Source organism: Kogia breviceps, chromosome 3 (genome assembly GCF_026419965.1).
Source record: "Kogia breviceps isolate mKogBre1 chromosome 3, mKogBre1 haplotype 1, whole genome shotgun sequence".
NCBI lineage: Eukaryota > Metazoa > Chordata > Mammalia > Artiodactyla > Physeteridae > Kogia > Kogia breviceps.
In genome coordinates, this window is record NC_081312.1 from 175,472,303 (window position 1) to 175,493,035 (window position 20,733).

General features: G+C 40.9%; 1 protein-coding gene and 1 non-coding gene across 2 annotated transcripts in view; both read right to left on the bottom strand.

The window, feature by feature from the left end:
• The window catches only part of LOC131753048 (uncharacterized), a 149,150-nt gene extending 142,621 nt beyond the window's left edge, over positions 1 to 6,529 (bottom strand). The window contains exon 1 of the mRNA XM_067030633.1: positions 6,068 to 6,529. Within this exon, the coding sequence (XP_066886734.1) occupies positions 6,068 to 6,529 (462 nt within the window). The remainder of the gene's footprint in view (positions 1 to 6,067) is intronic.
• Positions 6,530 to 6,573: 44 nt separating this feature from the next.
• TRNAN-GUU (transfer RNA asparagine (anticodon GUU)) lies at positions 6,574 to 6,647 on the bottom strand. Its single transcript has one exon. It is a non-coding gene; the product is annotated as a tRNA-Asn (tRNA).
• Positions 6,648 to 20,733: the final 14,086 nt, after the last annotated feature.

Consider the following 20,733-nt stretch of genomic DNA (forward strand, 5'->3'; position numbering starts at 1 on the left):
ACCATCTTAATCCTTTTAAGTGTACAGTTCATAGTGTTAAGTACATTCAGTTCGTTGTGCAACCAATCTCCAGAACTCTTTTCATCTTGCAAAACTGAAACTCTATACCCATTAAATGGCACTTCTACATTCCCCTGCTTCCCCCAGCCTCTGGCAGCCACCATCCATCCTACTTTCTGTTTGTGAATTTGACTACTCTAGGTACCCCATGAGTGGCATCACACAGTATTTGTATTTTTGTGAGAAGCTTATTTCACTCAACATAATGTCATTGAGGTTCATCCATGTTGTAGTGTATGTCAGAATGGCCTTCCTTTTCAAGGCAAAATAATATTCCATTGTATGTATGTTCCACGTTTTGCTTACCTATTCATCTGTCAATGGACATTTGGGTTGCTTCCACATTTTAGCTAAGGTGAATAATTCTACTATGAACATGGGTGTTCAAATATCTCTTTGACACCCTGCTTTCAATCCTTTTGGGTATGTACCCAGAAGCAGAATTGTTGAATTTTATAGTAATTCTATGTTTAATCTTTTGAGGAACCACCATACTATTTTCCATAGTGGCTGTACCATCTTATGTTCCCACCAGCAATGCACAAAGCTTTCAATTTCTCCACATCCTCACCAACAGTTGTTATTTTCTGCTTGTTGTTGCTGTTGTCTTTCAGGATAGCCATCCTCATGTATATGAGGTAATATCTATTGTGGTTTTGATTTGCATTTCCCTAATGGTTAGTGATGTTGAGCTTTTTCTCATGCACCTATTGGCTATTTGTATATCTTCTTTAGAGAAATTTCTACTCAAATCCTTTGTCCATTTTTAAATTTTTTTTTGTAGTTGTTGAGGTGTAGAAGTTTTGTATATATTCTATATATATATATATCTGATATTAAATCTTTATCAGATATATTATTTGCAAATATTTTGTTCCATTCTGTGGGCTGCCTTTTCGCTCTACTGACAGTGCCCTTTGTTTGCAAAGGTTTTAATTCTGATGTAGTTCAATTTATTTTCATTCTTGTTGTTTGTGCTTTTGGTGTCACATCCAAGAAACATAACCAAATCCAATGTCATGAAGCTTTCCCCCATGTGTTCTTCTAAGAGTTGTATAATTTTAGATCTTACACTTAGGTATTTGATTTACTTTGAGTTGATTTTTATATGTGGTGTAAAGTAGGGGCCTAACTTCATTCTTTTGCATGTGGATATCCAGTTTTCTTCACACCATTTATTGAAAAGACTGTCTTGGGCTTCCCTGGTGGCGCAGTGGTTGAGAGTCCGCCTGCCGATGCAGGGGACACGGGTTCGTGCCCCGGTCTGGGAAGATCCCACATGCCGCGGAGCGGCTGAGCCCGTGAGCCGTGGCCGCTGAGACTGTGCATCCGGAGCCTGTGCTCCGCAACGGGAGAGGCCATAACAGTGAGAGGCCCGCATACTGCAAAAACCAAAACAACAACAACAACAACAAAAAAGACAAGACTGTCTTTTCCACATTAAACAGTTTGGACACTCGTTGAGAATCATTGACCATACCCACAAAGGCTTATATCTGAGTTCCCTATTCTCCCTCAATGTTAATTTTAAGAGAGAAAAAATTTTCAAAATTTTATATACAGTATGAGTTCAGGTATTATTTTTATGTTATAAAAATGTTATTTAACAAATAAAAATAATACATGTTCATTACAGATAATAAAGAACTTATAGAAAGTAAAGTATAAAAAAGAAAAAAATCACTGATAATCTTATTTTGGTGTATTCCTATTTTGGTGTAATCTTATTTTGGTATAGATCTATAAATATTTCTTGATGGTATTCACCATCAAGAAATATTTGTAGATCATCTATGTAAGTAATTCAGTCTCATTACAAAATTGGGATCATGCTTTATTGATAGCTTTGAATCTAGCTTCTTATACCTAATGCAATATTTTAACATTGTCCAAAGGCTTTTTTTCCTGAAACACATTTTGTAAATGTCTGTATAGTATTCCAATGTTTAAATAACATACCATAATTTATTTCACCATTTCCACTAGTGTTGCATATTTTATCTTGTTTGTAATTTCTCACTATTATAAATAATGTTGCAGTAAACATCTTTCTACTTAAATTTGTACAGATACGTATTATTATAACCTTAGGCATACCCTACTTTAATAATAACAATGAAGAATTTTGCTAGAAGAAAGTAAAACTTTGCTCTAGATTCTTATATATTGACTCTTTCTAGAATGGCTTTCCTCAGTGGTATTCAAAACTGACTTTCCACAACTTTAAACATAGCTTTTTATCACAGAGATTAGATTTTCCTTTATAGTTATACATGCTTTCAAAATAACAGGACCACTATTTGTGTTCCTCCAATGGTGGACTCCAGATTAAAATTCTTAAGATTTTAGAATATATTATTTGGCAAACCAAGGAGTCATCATCTCTTACTGTACCTTTTGATCTGAAATCTCACCTTGGTTTTAAAGTTTAAAATGTATTTTCAAAACTAAAAAATTAATTTTAATGCCAAAATTTCTAGAAGGTTGTTTTTGTTTAATGTTTTTTAATGGGTGGGGGTAGAAGTGCATTTTATTTGCTTATAGACAAAATTAAACACTTCAGATAAATAGTAAATTTCTCATATTTTCTGGCTTAATAGCACAAATTTATTCTTACCAAGTTTATCATAGATGATTAAGTCAAAAGTGAGTTGGCATGGAAAACTGATTTCTAATTTCCATTATTTTTCCCAATCTTTATGTGTAAATACTTATCTGATAGGTTTGGTAGCAAATTTATTTTTGCGTCCTGATCTATGACAACTTAAAATTCACATTTCAACCTAATAATCCGTATGTTTACAGTTTAAAAGTTACATTTTGATGACTGGGATAAACACAAGAGGAGGTTTCTGGGATGCTAACATTATTTTACATATTGACCAAGATATTGATTACAAAGGTGTGTGTTTATTTTGTAAAAATTTCTTCAGTTGTACTCCTAATGATTTGTGCACATTCCAGTATATATTTAAGCTCAATAAAGAGTTTCTTTTAAAATTATATTTTAGGGCTTCCCTGGTGGCGCAGTGGTTGAGAGTCCGCCTGCCGGTGCAGGGGACGCGGGTTCGTGCCCCGGTCCGGGAAGATCCCACGTGCCGCGGAGCGGCTGGGCCCGTGAGCCATGGCCGCTGACCCTGCGCGTCCGGAGCCTGTGCTCCGCAACGGGAGAGGCCACAACAGTGAGAGGCCCGCGTACCACAAAAAAAAAAAAAAAAAAAAAAAAAAAAAAATTATATTTTAAGAGTTTTCTTAAGGATATGAGTCTCTACATTTTGTAGTTTAAATACTGAACAATGAAAATTCGAGTGGCTTCTCTTAAAAATTTAAGCTATGAAAACAATTTAAAACTGTGATTTTACAGATACAGTTTATTCTCACATCATTCTTGTAAGTTCAACAATTATTTTAAAAAGAGTGGATGTATGTATATGTATAACTGACTCACTTTGCTGTACAGCAGAAACACATTTTAAATCAACTATACTCCAATAAAAATTAATTTAAAAAACCACAAATACATGTAAAATAACACACACAATTTTCAATATGCAAAAACACAGACTGCATGGACACCACCAAAGGGGCTCAACATGAAGCACTTTAAATGAAGTGCTGCAGCTGATAAAATTAACATTCTTAATTATTTAAAAGGTTTCAACTTCTTAAACTATTTTCTAGTTAAATGCATTATGGCTTCTTCTACCACCAATTTATCCCTGCTCTGCTGCTTGTAGCAATAAGTTGAACATTTCAGGCATCACCTCCACCAAAATCCAGAGAAATAAAATTAAAATTCATGTCAGCATTACTCATTAGGATGTATTATGAACGCAAAAAAAACGTAGCTGTGTTTCTCTGGCAGCTTAACGTCTTGTTCCCCCTAAACCTTGTATCATATGACATTAGATACAGGCGTTAACAAATGAACACAGAAACATATTAGCCACGTGGTCTCCTCCCAACCTCCATGATCTCAAGAAATGTTACAGTATAAAAAACACTTTAAATTATTAATTATTTTAAATCACATGACTATGACCTTCTCTAACAAGTTTGTATAAACCACAGCACTTGATTCACCTTTTACTGCATTACTTCAGTGAGTTTCCCTCTGATTTTATATATGAAGTTTAAGTATACAACTGTTTATCAGGAACATATTTACATGCTCAGATGCTCAGCAAAGCCTTTTAAATGCTCTTCAGCCTTTAACTAATGTCCTAAATGATCTCACCATATTCTGGGCTTGGTTGGTATTACGGACCCAAGAAACTAGGAACAAAATAACGCTCCCCAGAAATAGCATTTATTACAACATCTATACCCAATATACATTGTACAAAGCCAACACATCCATAAATAATTAAGCAATTTAAAAAAATGTTTCCCACCTATCTTATCTGTACGCAACAGCCTAGCACAAAGAAATTCAGTAAGTACCTGCCCACATAATAAAATCAACTACTTACATTAGAGGGCCGTTTTGCAGTCCTCATCCCACCCCATCATGTAATCCTATTTCCTGGCCTCTAAATCCCATTAATCTCCCAAATAGGGTGAAGCAGAACATACTTAGAAATTTAGGATCAAGTTTAAAACTACCACCTAGGCATCTGTCAAGTGCAGATCCTGGTATTCTCTCAGAAAGGGGTCCTAAAATAGGGGTCTGTCTGGGCTCCTCAACTGCCAAACACCAGCCTGGGGTTCAAGAATCCCTAGACACCAGATTAGCCCCCACTGCCTGGTTTGAACCAATTCTTCTTTCTCTTTCTCTTCCATATTTTCTCTGGGCTATTCCAACCAGCCTTTATTTCTAATCTTGTCTTCTCTACACAAATGCTATCAAACTGTTTTCCAAAGACATGTTTCCCATGAAGATTTCATGTTCCCACACAGTTTTCATTACAATAAAATAAAGCCGCACAATGAGCACATGACTTAATGCCCTTTAGTATTCCATGAACGTTCAGTGGGGTGTTTTCTTTCCTTCGTGAGATTTGGAACAAAATATTAACGAAACTTCAGAAAAACCAATTAAAGTATCACCTTTGGTTTTAAATTAACGAATCAATCAAGTAGCTCTCTTTTAGAGGAGAGAACTTCTGGGTAGGTAGTTCAGGAGTGAGGAGCATGGGCTCTGAAGCCTGACAGCTCGAGTTGAAATCTGCACTGTGCTAGGCACTAACTGTGACCTCAGGCAAATCATGCAGTTGCACGCAGCCTCTGGTGGCTCACCAACACAATGGAAACAACAGGACCTCCCTGGGAGAGCTGTTGCACGGATCTCACACTTTCATCCAGGAAAGCACTTAGAAGCGTGCCTGGCAAGTAGTAAGCTCTCAAAAAATGTTAGCCTTTATTAATACGCTAACGCGAGGGAAAACATAAAGCAGAGCATAACTACATACTTGCAGGAATAAGACATACCACTTTTCTCCAGAACCGTCTTTCAAATTAATCTATGGCCAAGACGAATTATTATGGTGAAACTGATTACGTCACCAAGGCAGCACATATTTAGAGAACAAAGTACAAGGTAACGATTTTGGAGACCTTTGCATTTTTTGTGAAATAAATGGTAATATGCTTATAGAACGTCGAAGCAAAATATGTTAGCAGTTTCACTTTAATCTTCCTCATAATTTGGGTTTTTTAAAGTAACAATGATACAGTTGTAAAAAAAGTTTTCTCCCTTTCTGAATATATGGGACATTTTGCAGGTTTACTCTATATTCTCTATTAAATTCTAAAACTTTAGTAGAAAAAGTAAACTATAACATACAAATGCTCTTACAATAGTGTCCTCACAGAGGCTTTATGACAAACGTTTCTGAGTTTACCAATGCGAGGGTTGGTCTAAGTTAAATTATGGGAATATTTGTTTACGCTGACGGGGAACAGACGAAATGCTGCACGATTCAACATTCGTTTTTAAACAAAACAGAAAAAAACCCTGGAACGTTTTAAGTCAATGTACAGCTTGAACTTGACGCTAAATACGTACATTCAGCCGACCTCTGACATCGCAGGGGTCCTGAAGCAGAACCAGGCCAGCTCGGGCCGCGCCTGGAGCCGGGGCGGCGAGTTCGAAGCCGGAACGCGGCGGCCGCCCGGCCCCTGCGCGCTCTGGGCGCCGCTGCCTGACCGGGCCCCGCGGGAGCCCGGCCAGGCGGGGCTGGCAGCTGTGAGACGGGGGTTCCGGGAAAGAGCGAGGGGGAAGAGGGCCGGAGTTTAGGAACCCAGGGAGTAGAAGCGAAAGGATGCGGGGGCCTTCAGGAGCTGGACCCACACGCCTGTTCCGGGCGGCAGGAAGCGCCCACCGGGCCGCCGGGGTTGGAGGAGGGGCCCCAGCGCGCCCGGAAGCTGGAGAGCCACCCCCTGCTGGACCGCGAAGTGAGATCCGCGGTTTCTCTTCTCCGGACCCTCGAAATGCACCGTCTGCGTTGCCCGGAGGCCTCAACTCCATGATTTATGCAAAACTACCGGGGACCCGCTTGTAAAAGGGGTAAGCGTCCCTGGGTGGGCTCGAACCACCAACCTTTCGGTTAACAGCCGAACGCGCTAACCGATTGCGCCACAGAGACTCTGTTGTGGCGGCGCCCTCCAGCCATAACCTTTATGAAGAATAATAAAGGCAGCGCGTGAATGTTCGTTTCTTTTCTGCTTCCCTGATGCCTATCATTAAAATCAGATTTTTCCACTTAACATTTCTAACCCTTTAACTCTGTTTTCCACCTTTAAGGCATATTGGAAAACTATAAAATACAGCAAGATCGAGCAGAATTTCACATTGCAACGTGTATTAAAATACTGCTGTTCCCTCCACCTCCCCACCCCCTCCCGTTTGGAACGTTTTGTTTCAGGGAGATAACTATTTATTATGTTTGTTTTATAGGGAAATAAAAATTTTAATCTTTAATCTTATGAGTTGAGAAACTTTCCTTTTATTTCAAGCTCTTTGTCCAGTACTTTGCTCACTCATCTTCATAATTTACTTGCGTTCATTCCCAAGGTCATCTGAATTGTATTTGCCTTCATTATTTTTATTTTCAGGTATTATTAAATACGTATATGCAATTCCTATTTGTTGTGTACTAACCTATAGTACTATTATTGTCACTAACATTTTGTTACTGGAAAAGGACATTGGGGGAAAAGCTACAGTAACATTCTTTCATCCCTGTACGCTGTAGTTCATTGCTAAATCTGCTCTTGATTTCTCCTTGGAATTAGCCTGTACACCCACATTTGAGCCATGCCACTTAAAACGTACATTTCATGGGATATATACAACCCAATTTGAGGAAAGAGAAGTTAGAGAAGAAAATAACTATGATTTATGACTAATGCCTGAAAAATCCCTAACACAGAAACACCTCTGGCAAACGTTACATCCCTGTAAATACCCTACATGAAAATCTTACCCTTTGTGTGAATATATCCTGATGCCTTTTGAGGTCCTCTTCAAAACTCCAGGCACTTTTTCCCCCTATTCCCGCCTCAGAGACCTGCTAGTTTCCACTTGACAACTCTGTACTTAAACTTTTAAGTTACTAAATTGCTCTGTCCAGAATCCCTTGAGAAAGAATTCGTATCATGATTTATAGAAGTTGTATGCGACCTGCCTTAGTCCAGTCAACATTGTGAGTTCCTGTGGCTTGTTAAGAGAACTTAAATTGGCTTTGGAACCAATTAGTGGAGTTTCTTGAAAGCGCTGAGATATCAAACAGCTGTGAATTCATACCAAGCTGTACCACTCTGGTCTCAAAAAACTTTTAGAAGTGCACTTGAAAATTTTTAATTTGAAAAAAAAAAATCCAGGGAGCACTTATAAAAAATATATAATGAGTCTGATTTCATTATATGATGCTACCTCCATACTTTACGTTTTATGTACCTGTTAATGTGAGCTAAAACTATTAGGCACTGGTTTTTCTTCTCTGAATACCAAAAATGAGTGTTCTCTCCTCTGCTACTGTGCTTGTGACTATTCAGTTAGAACAGACTGCAACTAGTACCTCACCACCCCTTCATTCAATATTTACTCTGCCGCTTAGAATATTAGGAACAGTTCTACTCATGTGACTATCTTCAGCTCCAATCTCTTTTCTTCACTTCAGTCATCATACTAACATTTTAACTTCTAAAAAAGAGAGATGTTGAGAAACAGTTGATGAGAAAAAACTAATTCAGAAAGAAATAATTAGCTCATTGAATGCTAAAATTTTTTTTCTATGTGAGGATCATTGTTTAAAATTCAGCCTGGTTCTGTAGTTATTAATATTTTTTAAAAAATAAATTGCTCTGTCCACGGTTCATTAGCTTTGCCTTTTGGTCTCTCCATTTGTAAATACTTCAAAAGAACATATAAATATTAAACATATTGAATGGAATATCAACATTTCACTCCAATTACGTATATCAAATGCAGCTTTTATGCAAAATGCCCATTTACAAAAATAAAAGCATGTGTTGTCATCTAAATCTTTGTGATTGTCTCATTTTAGGCCTTAATATCTATGCCCAATTTTTAAAGAGAAATTAAGCCCACCGGATTAACTTTATTTTTGGCTGCATTGGGTCTTCGTTGTGGGCTTTCTCTAGTTGCAGCAAGCAGGGGCTCCTCTTCGTGGTGGTGCCCGGGCTTCTCATGTGGTGGCTTCTCTTTGTTGCAGACCACGGGCTCTAAGCGCACAGGCTTCAGTAGTTGTGGCTGGCGGGCTCTAGAGCGCAGGCTCAGTAGTTGTGGTGCACAAGCTTAGTTGCCCCGCCAGCATGTGGGATCTTCCCGGAAAAGGGATAGAATCCGAGTCCCCTGCATTGGCAGGTAGATTCTTAACCACTGCGCCACCAGGGAAGCCCTGGATTAACTTTAGAAACATGCATCATTTTTCCTGAACTTTCAGGCTAACCCACAACGAATGGTTCTTAAAGCTTAATACTTAGGTCTTTATAACTGCTAAAATTGAAAAGGAATGAGCATCTTGCCCCATTTTTGTATATCATACACAATGAACTGCAACTTTAACTTTTCCAAGAATGTGCCTTATCAAAGAAGCTGACCTCTGCAGATTAATGGGCCTGCATATTTTATTTCCTTCTTAGAGAGGAAAAAAAAAGAGAGAAGAACATCTTGCAAATGGGATCCACCTGTCTTGACATCCCAGGCAAGATAGACCACACTGATTTATAGACCTTCCAAGGCTCTCAGATGTGCCTCCAGCTTCAAACCAACAGAAGAGGCAACTCACAGGATTTCCATTAACACAACTGTGCATGACCTTAATTCTTTTCAATTCCTGTATTTCAAAAGGACTGAGTTGTTAAAAATGAAAAATCCAGTTAGAATGTAAAAAGAAATCAATTGAGTTAGAGAAATCATCTCAATAAATGGAAGATTGTGGCACCAGGAAATCAGTTAAAAGAATGCTGGGAACTTCCCTGGGGGTCCAGTGGGTAAGATTCCGCGCTCCCAGTGCAGGGGACCCAGGCTCAATCCCTGGTCGGGGAACTGGATCCTGTGTGCATGCCGCAACGGAGAGTCCACATGCTGCAACTAAAGATCCCACATGCCGCAGCTAAGACCTGGTGCAGCCGATATTAATTAATTAATTAATTTTTAAAAGAGAGAGAACGCTGAACCAGGAGTCTCGAAGAGCAAGAGAAGAACTATAAGACCAATTTTCAAAACCAAGCAAAGAGGGCTTCCCTAGTGGCGCAGTGGTTGAGGGTCTGCCTGCCGATGCAGGGGACGCGGGTTCGTGCCCCGGTCCGGGAGCGGCTGGGCCCGTGAGCCATGGTCACTGAGCCTGTGCTCCGCAACGGGAGAGGCCACAACAGTGAGAGGCCTGCGTACCGCAAAAAAAAAGAAAAAAAAAAAAAAACAACTAACTAAAAAAGTCACATTTTAAAACTGATGTATAGTAAAGGGGAGTCAAATCCTTCCAACCAGGCTCAAGCTTAAATGGTATTTCCTACTCACTAAAAGTATCATTCTCATTCCAAATTGTTGACTAAGGGTCAGTTATCAATTTAGCAGGCCAGTAGCAGCGTGACACAGAACAGTATTCATAGAGCATACTTCTCCCACAGTTGACCATTAAATTGGGTCTACACATAAAATAAGAAAATTGAGAAAGGTATATTAGAATATCATATCTTTTTTTTCCATCATTTTAAAAATTGTGTCAGCTGGAAAATTTTGTGAAATTATTCAGACAATCTCCATTTTATTTTTAATTAAACAGACATGGTATACGAGAAAAGGCAAAATAAGGCAGAAATAATATACTGATATTCTATTCTAATGGGTTCAATCAAAATTATTTTAAAATTTTTTTGTTTCTTCTTCATGAACCTCTCTTTTGGAGGTAGAAATCATTTTCGATGGTTTTACCAAATAATCCAGAATGAAAATATTAATCATTGCTTATCTCAGTAGTGAAAATGTATGATGTGCTAACAATATCGGTGACTTCGACTGTGTCCAGACCAACGGAATCCTTGATCCAGCTAGAAATGGTGGGGAGTGGAGGGTCTGGGCGCAGCACAGATTTCCACTTTCTCCAGTAGCGCGGGAAAACTGCTCCAGGAAGACCCTATGGGTATCTCAGAAACTTTGATGCGTTCTACCTCTCAGCCCGCCTCTTGACCCCACCGCCATCCATGAGGTAGCCACAGCCTTTTATCCTCCATGATGTGTTCGTGTTCACAGGAGCAGCCGGAGGCGAGTGTTTTGCTGTCCCGTCCACACGGTGAACGCGCTCACAAATTCCCAGTCCTGCCTGTCTCTCTGAACTCACCCATTAGAAGTTAACACTAAAAGAATCAGAACAGATACCCTCTTCTCATTTACTTCCAAACAATAAAGAGATGAGCAGACGCCAAAGGGAGAGTCCATTCCTCAGCCGTGGGTTGCCTGGGGTGGGAGGGAAGAGTCAGTCACTGGAGGAACTCAGGGACCAGGAGAAAAGCGGTGGGGAATGAGTCCGGCAGCGTAGGCAGGTAGAGCAGGAAGGGCACTAAATAGTACCAGGTGTGGAGGACGTGTTCCTCTGTTTCCTCCTCTAGAGAATTAATAATATCTGCCCTGCCTTAGTCACAGACCCTATTGGAAAGCAACACATTATATTTCTTTCGCCTCCAACTTGTCATACAGACGCTATTTCAATTTTTTGAAGATCAGTAGTTCTGTTTGAAAGAAAAAAATAACATCTTAAATCAATCAGAGGGTATAATTTAGAGGAAAGCAGGGGATCCAAACCTCCGGTCATTAAGGCCGAGATACTTTCTTCAGGAAAAACACCAGTCACTGGCATAGCACTTCTTCCAGGGAGCCCCACTGAAGGCAGAGTGAAAAGTGAAACCACTGCCCCATTTCCACAGTGCCAGTAAAATTTCAGGCATGGGGAGTGCCTACAGACCAAAGCCCTGGGAATAGCCTCCTCCTTGCAACTACTTCCTGTAAGTGGATAGGAAGCCTTGAATTAAAGTCAACCAAATCACTGAGGAGATGGTACCTGGTAAAGAGCCGGTAGTCAATGAGCTGCTCACTCAGTGAACAGTGTTAACCACAGCATCGTTAGATTTTTTGAAGGCATAAAAACATTACCTTAGGTAATTTTTTAATTAAAAAAATAAAGCAAGCTCAAATAAATCCATATTTGAAAGGTCTGGTAGCATTACAAAGTGATTCATCCTAGAACCCTGTAGATAACAAGTGCTCTTGTATACAGTATGATCCCACCAAAGGATGTTCTTCAAATATGAGAGATCACGAATAAAGCACTAGCCCAGTGCCCAGTGTTTATGATGTAGAGTAAAAGTGAGTTTCTTTCCCTGTGGCCCTTTAAGGACACTGTCACTCTTCCGGCAGCCCGAGTTGAAATCCTGACATCATCGCAAGTTCCTTATCTTGTCTTATATTGGGTCAGTCACCAAGTCACAGGTACTACCTTTGCAACATCCTCCTTTCCACTAAATACTTTTTTTAATTTTTAGTTTTGGCTGCGTTGGGTCTTCGTTGCTGCGCAGGGGCTTTCTCTAGTTGCGGCGAGCGGGGGCTACTCTTCGTTGCAGTGCGCCGGCTTCTCGTTGCACAGCACGGACTCTAGGTGTGCAGGCTTCATTAGTTGTGGCATGCGGGCTCAGTATTTGTGGCCCGTGGGCTCTAGAGCTCAGGCTCAGTAGTTGTGGTGCACGGGCTTATTTGCCCTGCAGCATGTGGGATCTTCCTGGACCGAGGCTCAAACCCATGTCCCCTGCATTGGCGGGCGGATTCTTAACCACTGCACCACCAAGGAAGTCCCTTCACTACTTAATATTAATCCAATACATTCCATGTTCCAATTTCCCTACATAAAACGTAAGCTCCAATAAATCTGTACCAAAAATAATAATATTTAATGAGCATTTACTGTCAGATACGTGCATTATATTTATCTTTCATCTATTCTGTAAGATGGATACTATTGTTATACCCATTTTATGGATAAAGAAACTAAGACTTATAATGGTTTAAAATTTAAACCCCAAGCCTATTTAAACTTTAAATAACTTGCCCAAGGTACCACCTGCTGTTCCTTGTTGCTGTACCTTTTTTTTTCCCACTCATCCCTGTACTTAGAATATCCTTCCTTCATCATCTTGCCTATTAAAGCCTTATTTCTCCTTCAAGCCCACATAGTGGCCTCATCCTATGAAACCTTTCTTGATCCCTCCAACTAGATAAAATCTTTCCCTCTTGTAAACCATCTAGCACTTTTTCCTTGGCCAAACCTCACATAATATTGTGGCCATGTTTGCACCTATTTAATCTCCATTCTAACCTATATACTCCTTGAGGTCAGAAATGTTATCCATCTTTATACCTCCCACAGCACTTGACTTAGTCATGCTAAATAAATATACTGAATAATTGAAATAATAATGAAAGTGAAAGAGCTATCTATAGTCAAGATTTGTTCTAAAATATTAGTGGAGTTTACAGGTTCCTAATATGAAGCTGACTAAAATATTAGTACTAGAGATTATCAGAGGAAGCAACAGGAATCCCAAGCTGATCAAAGAAGAGACTAATAAGAATCCAAATCAACTGTTTCTAGAAAAACTTTAACAAAATACTGCTAGTTCTTCTTTTTTTTTTTTTTTGCAGTACGTGGGGCTCTCACTGTTGGGGTCCCTCCCGTTGCGGAGCACGGGCTCCGGACGCGCAGGCTCAGCGGCCATGGCTCACGGGCCCAGCCGCTCCACAGCATGTGGGATCTTCCCGGACCGGGGCACAAACCCGTGTCCCCTGCATCGGCAGGCGGACTCTCAACCACTGCACCACCAGGGAAGCCCAATACTGCTATTTCTCAAGGTGATTTTGGTACCGTTAAGGCTGAAGTGCTTTTCTAGATTTATTCATTTAACGAACACATATATAAGACTTTGTTTCAGGAACTGTTCCAAGGCCTTTGCAAATATTACTCATTCAAATTTTATAACAACCTTGTGAAGTAGGTTCCATTATTATCATCCCTGTTTTACAGGTAGAGAAACTAAGAAGTAACTTACCCCAAATCACACAGCTACTAAGTGACAGGGAGAGTTCAAATCCAGGCATCCTTCTCCAGACAACTTACTTAACTGCTAGTCTATCCTGCCTCTTTTTTTTTTGGGGGGGGGGGGGGAGAGTAATTCTTGAGTACTGTACATTAGACATTTTTAAAAATAATTTGGAGACTTTAAAAATCTTCCACTAGTTTAAAGGTTTTTTAAACATGATTTCAGACTTAAAAGTTGCAAGAATAGTACAAAGAATTCAACCAAATTTCCCAAATGTTAGTATCTTACTACACTGACTTTATCCTTTTCTCTCTTTCTCTCAATATTTAATTTTTTCTGATCTGTTTAAGAGTAAATTGTAGATGTAATAGCCCCTAAATACTTCAGTGTGTTTCCTAAAGTTAAGGAATTCTATTACATAACCACAGAACAATGATCAAAATTAGGACCTTAACATTGATACGGCACTATTAGGATTAGGACTTAATCTGTAGATCTTATTCCAATTTCACCAGTTGTTCTGATAAGGTCCTTTATTGCAAAAGAAAATTCAAGATCGTAATTTGCATGTCATTGTCCTGTCTTTCAGTTTTCTTTAATCTGTAACAGTTCCTGAGTCTGTGTCTCTTTCTGTCTCTTAGGTACCATAACTCGGACATTTCAGTAGAGTACAGGCCAGTTATATTGTAAAATGTCCTTAAATGTCAGGTTGTCTGGTGTTTCCTCATGACTAGATTCAGGTTACATGCTTTTGCTCCCTCTAACACATTTAGTAAACTGGATACTGTAACATCGGTCTGAAATAATGGTAAAATGAAAAAAAAATGAGGCTAGAACAAGCACAGAGAGATAAGTGATGTCGATCATGAGTTTGGCAGAAACAGAACTTCTCAGGATTCCTCAACATCATATGTAGAGTCTCAACTATTTAAACAGAAATATTCTTGAAATAATAATTACATTTTATTTTAAAATCCCCTAACTGTACCTCTTCTTTGTTTGTTTCAGTTATATGTTCACTGAATCACTCTGACCTGACACTTCATCTCCTGAGAAATAGCAACCAGAAAGGGGAACAACGGTTGCCTAAGATTTGGGGGTGGGATGAAGCCCTCAGTGAATGGTCATTGAGTTTTGTGGTTCAAAAATAAAATCCTTTATCACTTGGTTATGAAGAATCAAGTCTTCCTCACCTGTTAACCTCTTGGTGAACAGATAACATTTGAATTTCTGAAACTGAACTAAGACTCACATGGAGCTGCTGGGGTTTATCAGAGTTGGAACAAGTGTGCCTCTTGTCCTGGATTGGCTGCCACAAAACAGTTTGTATTAGTTGGGGCTCTTCAGAGAAACAGAACCAATAGGACATATACAGAAAGAGATTTATTCTGAAGCGTTGCCTCCTGAGGTTATGGAAGCTAAGAAGAACCACGATCTGCCGTCGTCTAGAAGCTGCAGGCCCAGTCCATCCATGCCCAAAGGGCTGAGAACCAGGGGAACCAATGATGGAAGTCCCAGTCCTGCCCAAGAAAAGGAGCACCAAAGTCTGAGGGCAGAAGAAGATGGATGTCCCCGTTCAAAGAGAAAGGACCTTCCTCTGCCTTTTGTTTTAGTCACGCCCTCAATAGACTGGATAATGTCCTCCCACACTGGTGAGCGGGATCTTCTTTACTCAGTCTACTGATTCAAATGCTAATCTCCTCTAGAAACTCCCTCACAGACACATCCAGAAATCATGTTTTACCAGCATTTGGGGCATCCTTTAGCCCAGTCAAGTTGACACATAAAATTAACCATCACACAGTTCTTAAGCATGACCAATAAAACATAGGGAGCCGAGATCTTTCAAAGATTTAGCACTGTCTAAATAATCACAAAAATCCTTGCACAGATAATAGGGGATCTATGCACAATTCAACAGGATCTCAACAGAAACATTGTGCCAAGGGTTCCCCTTTGTCAAGACCAGGAAAGAGTTTGTGATCTGTTTACTTAGAGGGAAAAAAAATCCAACTTTCTTCATGAGCTAAAGAACCAAATACAACTGTCTATGGCAGTTCAAGAGAATTCTTTCCCCATCATGTGAGCTTCACCTTACTACCATAGTTTTTTACCTAGGGAATGTTTTTTAAACTTTTTTTTTCCTATGAAGATTGCCAGTAACAGAAATACAAAGACTAAAACTGAATCAAGAGATTCTATTGCCTGAGTGAAGAGATTTTTCATTTCTGAGAATTCTTACATTTAGAATAGAGACATTTAAAATCGTTCGTCTAAGTTCACAAGGCATAAAAAATGCTTATTTCTTTAAAATTAATAATTTGGGGCTTCCCTGGCAGTGCAATGGTTTAGAGCTCGCCTGCCGATGCAGGAGACACGGGTTCGTGCCCTGGTCCGGGAAGATCCCACATGCCGCGGAGCAAGTAAGTCCGTGAGCCATGGCCGCTAGGCCTGCGCGTCCGGAGCCTGTGCTCCGCAAAGGGAGAGGCCACAACAGTGAGAGGCCCGCATACCGCAAAAAAAAAAAAAAAAAAAAAAAAAAAAAAAAAAAGATGGACAATAATAAGTGTCGACCAGGAGGTGCAGAAACTGGAACACTTCTACATTGCTGGTGAGAATGTAGAGTGACACTGCTACTTTGGAAAACAGTCTGATGGGTCCTCAAAATGTTCAACATAGAGTCACCATATGACCCAGCAATTTTACTCCTAAGCAGTTGAAAACGTAGGGCCACACAAAAGCTCATACAGTAATGTTCACAGCAGCATTATTCACAATAGCTCAAGACGGAAACAACCTAATCCATTAACTGATGACTTGACAAGCAAAATGTGCTATGTCCAATTAATGGAATAGGATTTAACCATAAAAAGGAATGAAGTCTTGACACATGCTATGAGATGCATGAACCTTGAAAACTTCATGCTGTTTTCTGTTTTGTTTTGATTTGTTTTTTCATGAAAAGGTAAAGAAGCCAGACTCAGAGACCACATATTGTATGGTTCCATTTGTATGAAATGTCCAGAATAAGCAAATCTGCAGAGAAAGCAGAAGCCAAGGCCTGGAGAATGGGGGATTGGAGGATGACTGCTGATGGGCATGGGGTTTCTTAGGGGAATGATTAAAATATTCTGGGATTAGATTGTGATGACGGTTGCACACTCTGTAAATACCCTTAATTGTACACTTTCAAGGAGTGAATTTTATGGTATGCAAATTATATCTCAATTAAAATAAATAAAAACAGGAAACATAACTGTGCCTTTGAATTGTTTACTAGTGTAGAAATGAAGGCACAGAGAATTAGCAAGATTGCCCGAAGTTAGCAGTGGAACCTGCATTCTGATTTGCAAATCTGTGTCATCTACTGTTCACTCTGACTAGCGGGAGGGATGTGACCCCACTCCCATGTTGAAACTGTCCCCTGGTTTGCGGTTAATTACTGAAATCTGATGACAAATCTGGCAGGAAACACTTCCTTACCTACTCACTCTGTAAAATGAAGTGGCTTGATATCTAAATCTACCTCTGTATCATCAGTTTATTTAGGATCACATTTTATTTTATTTTATTTTATTTTATTTTTTTTTTGTGATACGCGGGCCTCTCACTGTTGTGGCCTCTCCCATTGCGGAGCACAGGCTCCAGACGCGCAGGCTCAGCGGCCATGGCTCACGGGCCCAGCCGCTCGGCGGCACGTGGGATCTTCCCGAACCGGGGCACGAACCCGTGTCCCCTGCATCGGCAGGCGGATTCTCAACCACTGCGCCACAAGGGAAGCCCTAGGATCACATTTTAAATCAGTACACATTGACTGAAAACCTTGCACGTGCCCAGTCTCCCATGCACGTTTTTGGAAATGCAGAACTCGAGGTCAGAAAGTCAGGGAATTAGAGACATAGATTGAGAAATCAAGCGTCTGGTGGCGCTGGTTCAAAGTCCTAAGATGGGATGAAATTGCTGGGGAAGAGCAAGCAGAGAAGAGAGGAACTAGAACGGAACCCAGGGAACAGATGTTTCAGAGCCGTCAGGGATCAGCCTGCTAGTGACAGGCACTGATAAGAAGTGGTTAGTGAATGACAGAGGCAGGAGAAAGCTACCCTGCCTGATAGGAAACCTTGTATCTTATCACATTACATTGTTATTATCTGTTTACATGACCGTCTCCCTGGCGGTTCCCTGAGCTCCTTGGGTTTCTGCCTCCCTCTACTGCAGAAAAGGATTTCAGTAAGTCACCAAGATCCTCCAAATTGTCAGACTCCATGGACTTCCACCACTCCTTACTTTATCACTGTATTGTATGTGATACTGTAAACAGACCATTACCTTATACTTTCTTAAAATGTGGGCATAAAAATGGTGCTCCTCGGGCTTCCCTGGTGGCGCAGTGGTTGAGAATCCGCCTGCCGATGCAGGAGACACGGGTTCGTGCCCTGGTCCGGGAAGATCCCACATGCCGCGGAGCAACTAAGCCCGTGAGCCATGGCCGCTAGGCCTGTGCGTCCGGAGCCTGTGCTCCACAACGGGAGAGGCCACAACAGTGAGAGGCCCGCATACCGCAAAAAAAAAAAAAAAAAAAAAAAAAAAATGGTGCTCCTCTCCTGCGGGTCCAGAAGGGGCAGCTCCTTGGACATAGGCTGAGTTGGTGCTGCAGAGGACCCTCCTGGGATGTGTGCAATTCACCTCTCCCGAGCCTCTCACTCTGCCAACTCCACCGTCTCCACTGCAGCGTGAAGATCGTTCAGAGTTCTTTGTGATGCTGCCCCTATGAAGCTATACCCAGGGGATCCCGCCACAGGAAACAGTTAGACCCAGATGTCCATAGAACAGAATGGTTAAGAGGAGAGTCCTGGCTTCATCCAAACACACTGCCTTGTACAAGCTTCGTGACCCCTCTCCTGGTCCCACATCCCCTTTGCAGGATCCTCTTCCTCCCCCGACTGTCTAAACACTGGCATGCTTCCTTCCTAGCCTCACGTTGCCAACCCCAGTCTCTATATAGACAACTTATCAATTGACATTTCTCTTCCAGATCGGCTCCTGAGGTCCAACACCATATATCCACCTTGTCCTTAAGAAGCCTCTCAAATTCAACATGCCGAGAAAAGGAACTCTTTCTCCCAAGACATGTTTTTCCTACATTTCTATTATCATGTACCCTTTAACCCAACCTGCAGTCTAGGAAATCATCCTCTCTCTTTCTCTCTCCCAAAACCAATTGATAAGGTAATCCTATCCCTTCTACCTCCACAAGATATTTTAGATCCAACAGCATTCTCGTTAGTATGCCACATGTTACATCCTAATCACTTCTTCCGTAAACTGCTGCCATTAACTCACGGTCTCCCTACCTCCCATCGTGCCTGTACTCCGTCCAAGCCTCCAATTCACCGAAAGAGTGATCTTTCTAAAACACAAAACTGAAAATTTAATTTACTAAATGAAAAAGTTTCAATAACCTATACCATGGTTCCCACACTATGCACAAGTCACACTCGGGCACCACAGTGAACTCAGATTTGCTGTCGGCTATTTAATTTTTTTGAGGGAAACGCAGCAACAGCTATCAGACACCACACGAACTACCACTGTTATGGCATTTGGAACTAACTACTTAATGAATGGAACTGTTATTTCTCTTGGCCTAGGGCATCATGAAAAAATTAGAGAGACACTAAGGGTGCAGCGAACTGAGAAAGTTTGGGAACCTGTGACCTACCAAATGTCTTCAAACCCTCTGGCGTGACATAAACTGGTACCCACCTCTCCAGCTTCATCTCTCTCCTCATCACGCCTTGTCTTCTTCCCTAGTCCTACTCCTCAATCCAGCAGACAAACTTGCATCTCCCCAGACATGTCCTTTCTGCCATCCTGAGTGGTTAGACTCTGGCTCTAAGAGAGCAGAGACATGGTCTACCCAGGGTTTAGGGGTGAGACCGGATACCCTTGAGAGAACACAAGAGGAAGTAAACAAGCCATGGAAGTCACTCCACAACCGCTACACTGGGTGGATTCTGTATGAGTTGGATAATCTGAAGTTAAAAAAAAAAATTGCTTGACTATTCTTTGGAATTTCACATGTATTTGTCAGGCCAAGGAAAGGGGAGAGACCAGCCCCCTGGTCCTCACCTTCTCCCCCTTTTCTATAGAGGCCTGTATTTTTCTAGGGCAGAAGGCAAAGAGGCAACCAACAAAGCAACAGTAAGACTGTCTTTGTTAATGGCTGTACCACCCCTTCCTTCCCCGAAAAGGGGCCTAGCACCCGAGTTATATAAATGACTGCTCTTTTCTCTGTGCCCCACTTCATGTCATTTTATCACAGCACCTCTAATATTTTTGCACTTATCTGTTCACCTGTCTTCTCCACTTGACTGTAAACTGGAGGAGGGCCAAGACTCTGCCTGTTTGGTTCTGTATCCTCCTCGCCTAGCAGAGCGCCTGATACATAGTAAGTGATGAATACGTTTCAAGGAGGGTGTGGGTGAGCCCCCCAAGAAGCTCAAGCAAGTTAGAAAATAAACAGTGTCCATTAGACTAAAAAGTCCAAAAGTCACTGATGAGAGCAGTTAAAGATGTTTCAAGAGAGTGACAAACTGGTTTGCACACGCTGAGGTGCAAACTAGGAGTCGTGGCCGTGCTTACTAAGAAAAAACCACGCCCGCATTTCCTCCTTGCTATACAGAACTTCAGTTTTATTTAGGCATCGAGAAGATTCCCTTTGATGTGGAAAAATGGGCCCAGTTCCTAAACTATATCAAAATTCTGACTGACGCGATGTAAGAGGAAATCCTTTGGTGGGGTGTTTTTGGACAATATTTTACCTCCTCAACAAGACTAAGGCTGATGAAGAATAAACTTTCTGACTCTGCCTTCCCACCTTCGCACCCGTGGTGAAGATGTGATACTTCAAGTGTAGCAGCCATTCTACAACCATGAGGTAAAGGTCAAGCGAATTTCAGAGCTGTGACATCACTGAACCCCTGAGAAAATATTAGCAACTCTTTACCTACCGACTTCTTGTCACGTTAAAAACAACAACAACAACAAAAACACAACCTTCTGTTTTAGCTGCGTTTTCTATTACATTCTAATTTATACAGGAAGAAAGAAAAGAGAGACAAG